Source organism: Salvelinus sp. IW2-2015, linkage group LG37, assembly GCF_002910315.2.
Source record: "Salvelinus sp. IW2-2015 linkage group LG37, ASM291031v2, whole genome shotgun sequence".
In the NCBI taxonomy this organism is placed as follows: domain Eukaryota; kingdom Metazoa; phylum Chordata; class Actinopteri; order Salmoniformes; family Salmonidae; genus Salvelinus; species Salvelinus sp. IW2-2015.
This window is the reverse complement of record NC_036876.1, coordinates 14460451-14465786: the sequence shown is the minus strand read 5'-3', so window position 1 is coordinate 14465786 and position 5336 is coordinate 14460451. Positions and strand designations below refer to the sequence as shown.

The 5336-nt window shown below is 44.0% G+C and overlaps 1 protein-coding gene across 1 annotated transcript in view; it reads left to right on the top strand.

Annotated features, from left to right (window-relative positions):
• The window catches only part of LOC111960304 (cGMP-specific 3',5'-cyclic phosphodiesterase-like), an 81741-nt gene that overhangs the window by 35400 nt on the left and 41005 nt on the right, over positions 1 to 5336 (top strand). The window contains 1 exon segment of the mRNA XM_070437811.1: positions 3616 to 3683. Within this exon segment, the coding sequence (XP_070293912.1) occupies positions 3616 to 3683 (68 nt within the window).

Genomic DNA, 5336 nt, shown 5'->3' with positions numbered 1-5336 from the left:
AGATGATTCGACAGCCCTCGATGAACTCCGAGAGACTTCGACCGACATCGATCCACTCGGAAATGTGGGCTTCGGGATTTACGGGTTTCCTCTGAGGCGAGGTGTAAATCGAGACGACCGTAGCCGTCGTTCCCGTAGCCGTCCATCTGATCTGGATGGTCAATGCTATGAGGGAGTTTGGTCCAGTGGCAGTCCAGGGCTGTGAGCTCGTCTTTAATTCAACATCCGGACAACCCAGAAGAAACACATCGAACAGGGCTTCTGGGTTCCAGGCAACTCGTTGGTACATTTTTATTATGCATGCATATGTTTTTCATATTTCTTCTGTAAGAAATACATTTCAATTTAGCCTTATCCGTATAGGCCATTTCCCATTAGTGTAAAGGGTTAAAGTAACACTTTAACACTCATTTATACTAACAACGAAGGGATGAATTTCCCAAGAATTTCCATGAATAATATATGGATTTTTTCACCGAGCTATACATTTTCTAGAAATATGAGTTTGTAAGCTTTTAGTGTCTATCTGTATGACAAGCCCATATGCTTATGTCAATGTAAAGGTTTGCACAAACTCAACAAAGACATACAATGTCCCTCTGTGTAAACTCCAGCAAATGACAAAGCTAGCCTGAAACAAGCATCCGAATCGTTTGCCAAGACAGAGCTCCGAAACCTCATTAACTAAGTTCTGTGACTTGTCTAGGTAAGTTGTTAACATTATCCACTGAGCCCCTAGAAGTGGCGACGCCYGGGTGGTTTTATGTGATATCTGATACGGTCCGACATGTGCTTCACCCAACGGGAGGTCAGCATACTCTCCTCTTAAAAAAAGATACATCTCAGTGTTCTTTTGGGTCGCACACTGACTTGAATCCAACCGAGAGCTGTATCGGATGTGGTATGTATAACCAACCAGGCCAGATAAGGCGACTGGGTTTCGTCTGCCTGACATGGACCTTTATAAACAACCTGGATTAGTTATTACGCCAAACAATTAGAGACATTTTTTATTTATACTGAACAGAAATATAAACGCTGGTCCCACYTCCCATGTTTCATGAGCTGAAATGAAAGATCCCAGTTCATTTTACATACGCACAAAAAGCTTATTTCTCTAAACTTTTGTCCACAAAATTGTTCACATCTCTGTTAGTGTGCATTTTATCCTTTGTCAAGATAATCCATCCACCTGACAGGTGTGACATATCAAGAAGCTGATTAAACAGCAGGATCATTACACAGGTGCACCTTGTGCTGGGGACAATAAAAGGCCACTCTAAAATGTGCAGTTCTGTCACACAACACAATGCCACAGATGTCTCAAGTTTTGAGGGAGCTTGCAATTGGCATGCTGACTGCAGGAATGTCCACCAGAGCTGTTGCCAGAGAATTGAATGTTCATTTCTCAACCATAAGCCGCCTCCAACGTCATTTGACAGAATTGGCTCCTCCCAGGCCCACCTATGGCTGCACCACTGCCCAGTCATGTGAAATCCATATATTAGGGCCTAATGAATTTATTTCAATTGACTGATTTCCTTATATGAACTGTAACTCATGAAAAACTTTGAAATTGTTGCGTGTTGCGTTTATGTTTTTGTTCAGTATATTAGGATCCCCATTAGCCGACACCAATGGCGACAGCTAGTCTTACTGGGGTCCGACACATAGCGAAAAATACCTTACAGACAAAGTACTTTACAATTGACATACATTTAAAAACATTAGCATGTAGTGTGCATCTGTGTGCATGACATGTCTCGTTAAACGTCCCCTGTGTTGTTGCTATAAAAATCGACCCGAACACTCTGCTGACACACACAACCGTTAAAAAGTTTGGGGTCACTTAGAAATGTCCTTGTTTTTGAAAGAAAAGCACATTTTTTGTGTATTAAAATAACATCAAATTACGTTGACTGACGTTGAAACACCAGTCTCAACACCAACAGTGAAGAGGCGACTCCGGGATGCTGGCCTTCTAGGCAGAGTTACAAAGAAAAAGCCKTATCTCAGACTGGCCAATAAAAATAAAAGATTAAGATGGGCAAAAGAACACAGACGCTGGACAGAGGAACTCTGCCTAGAAGGCCAGCATCCCGGAGTCGCCTCTTCACTGTTGACGTTGAGACTGGTGTTTTGCGGGTAACTATTTAATGAAGCTTCCAGTTGAGGACTTTTAGGCGTCTGTTTCTCAAACTAGACACTCTTTTGTACTTGTCCTCTTGCTCAGTTGTGCACCGGGGCCTCCCACTTCTCTTTCTATTCTGGTTAGAACCAGTTTGCACTGTTCTGTGAAGGGAGTAGTACACAGCGTTGTACCAGATCTTCAGTTTCTTTGCAATTTCTCACATGGAATAGCCTTCATTTCTCAGAACAAGAATAGACTGACGAGTTTCAGAAGAAAGGTCTTTGTTTCTGGCCATTTTGAGCCTGTAATCGAATCCACAAATTCTGATGCGCCAGATAGTCAACTAGTCTAAAGAAGGCCAGTTTTATTGCTTCTTTAATCAGGACAACAGTTTTCAGCTGTGCTAACATAATTGCAAAAGGGTTTTCTAATGATCAATTAGCCTTTTAAAACGATAAACATGGATTAGCTAACACAACGTGCCATTGGAACACATGTGTGATGGTTGCTGATAATGGGCCTCTGTACTCCTATGTAGATATTCCATAAGATAAATCAGCCGTTCCCAGCTACAATAGTCATTTACAACATCAACAATGTCTACACTGTATTTCTGATCAATTTTATGTTATTTTAATGGACACATTTTTTTAACGTTTCTTTTAAAAACGAGGACATTTCTAAGTGACCCTAAACTTTTGAACGGTAGTGTAGATGGATGCATATACCCCTACGTCTAAGACAAAAGCCAAGAGTTAAACCTATAGGACTTGGTGGAAACATTCCCTGACAGGATAAAAAATGTATACTAATGACACCCCCCCGAACGAACACGACTTCTCCCCATCAATGTCATGTGAATGACTTACTCAGAATCCAAACATCCCGTCTTACCCTCCCGGCTCTTAAACATGGAAAATGGATCCTTTGCGAGGGGAGTGCAGGTTGAAAACAAGTCCCTATAAGGGAGTAACCGTGAGTCCTGGAATGCTGAAATAAACTCGGCTTCTGGCAAGGCCTGATGTGTAATATATCAACTTCCCTCTCTTCTTTGGGAGCGGGCAGAAAGAGGATTGTAGGGATGGCAGTGCCTCAATTATTATCGTTTGGACATGAGCGGGGAACCTGATATGTCCTGAATGAAAACTCTCACACACACACGTCATGATATACACACACACACACACACACACACACACACACACATACACTCTCTCTCCGAAGTCTACATTTTTACTTGCATGAGGGCCCATGCACACTTGACACACGCGTGCACGCTACACACACACACACACACATAGACACATTCTCTTTCTCTCTCTCTGAGGTCTATGCTATGCTGAATTTGTGTGTACTGTCATTGGAGACTAATAGCATTAGCTGTAAGCCTGCCGGGCTGGCATGTCTCTCTCTCTCCCTACTCTCCCTCTGTCAGTAATGGCCGCTGTAAGGTAAATAACCGCTGTGGTGGTTCTGTGTTCCAGAACTCCTTCTCCAGCGTGTTTCACATGGAATACGAGGAGCTGGGAGAGGCCATAGACGTCCCCAAAAGGTAAGGCGATAACCGCTGACTGTTAAACATGACTAATTTGAAACGGGTTGTTCCTCTTAATACTGCCTAATATTAGAAATATGGCTGCCGTGTATCGCACTGGTGGGTGATATTACTCTGATGACAGAGGGCTGTGAGTTGCGCCACAAAGTGCTTTGAATTAGAGAAATACTCATTCTCAATCGTAACCTCTACTGGGTTGAGTGTGTATTTGTACAGTAAGTATTGAGTGATTGTCTTTGTAGGCCTTTGAGAGAGGGGGGTCAGATAAAGAGAGCATCCCAAAGATCTGGAATGAGCTTATCAGCTCTCTCTAATGGGGGAGGAAAGAGAGACGGAGAGGTAGAATGAGAGGGAGGACGYGATGAGAGGGGGAGTGAGAGTTGTTAGCTGCTCGCCCTCTGCCAGGGGAAAATAAATAAGCCTTACATTGAAATGTAGAGGGGAGGTAAATCCCTGTAGCCTGAGCGAAACAGCCTCTCGCATCACTTCAATCTCTATCTATTCTCTGTCTCACTACACTCACATCCATTTACAATAGGATTGTACGTGGGTGGGAGCGTGGGTAGTGAGATGTGGGTGGGGGTAGCGCCAGGAGTTATTCCATGTCAGGAAAAGCTCCTGCCCCTAGCTATGAGGTTTAGTTGAGACCTGTCTGACTTTAACAGATCTGACTCAAGGTCCTCTGAGGTCTCTTAATGTTTTCAAGAAGAATCCCACATCACCTCTGGCAAGAGCCTTGACATCGGATCATGAGCACTGCCCTGTCCTGTTAGAGGAGTGCTTCTGGTCTGATCTAAGAACGCTGAAAACATTTCTAAGAACCCTTTTAAGACTCATTGGACAGCTCCTCATCACAATCTGTTTAGGAGCAACCTATTACGACGAAGGGAGATTTTTCTTCCCTTTGGAAGGCTTTCAGAGACGGGCCTACGAGCGCACGTCACGCACGGACACGGCTGTTTTGAAGTCGGAAGCCAAGGGCTCAGCCGAGATCTATGCGCTAGTCATGCTGCCTGACAGGCTGTATTGGTTGCACATGTGGGTAGCTAAGGTTCATGTCTCAATAAGCAATGCTACAGAGCCCAATAGAGGGATATAATGGGGGGGGGGGGGGGGGTGTCTATGTGGGAGATGGCAAGTCAAGTGTTGTTTATTATAACAGTCAGTGAACAACCCTTCGACGTCATGTCTTCTTTCTACGTGCTAGGTCTGGGGCTAATAACTTGGAACTCAATTTAATTCACCTCAGCTAAGGTGAAAGACGATTTGTCTTATTTATCTAAACCGTCTTGGTTGAAAGAATAAAAGGCAATAGTAATGTATATCTTTAGATGATATGGTTGCAGACTCAGACAATCTGTCTGATTGGCACAGGGAGCTGTGCTGTAGGGACCGTATAGGCATGGTGGCCTATAGATCACAATCACCTAAAGGTCATGGGTTCGTGCCTCCAATTGGGTTCATACACACAAAGCTTTTGTGTGCTCATACATCACCAACTATCAACAAAAATTCTGGGAGGGGGGGAGATTATCAGATCTTTCTAACGGGGGAGGGAAGACAGAGGGGAGAGGGAGGATGAGATGACAGGGGGAGAGAGAGCGGTTAGCTGCTCGCCCTCTGCCAGGGGAAAATAATAAGCCTTACATT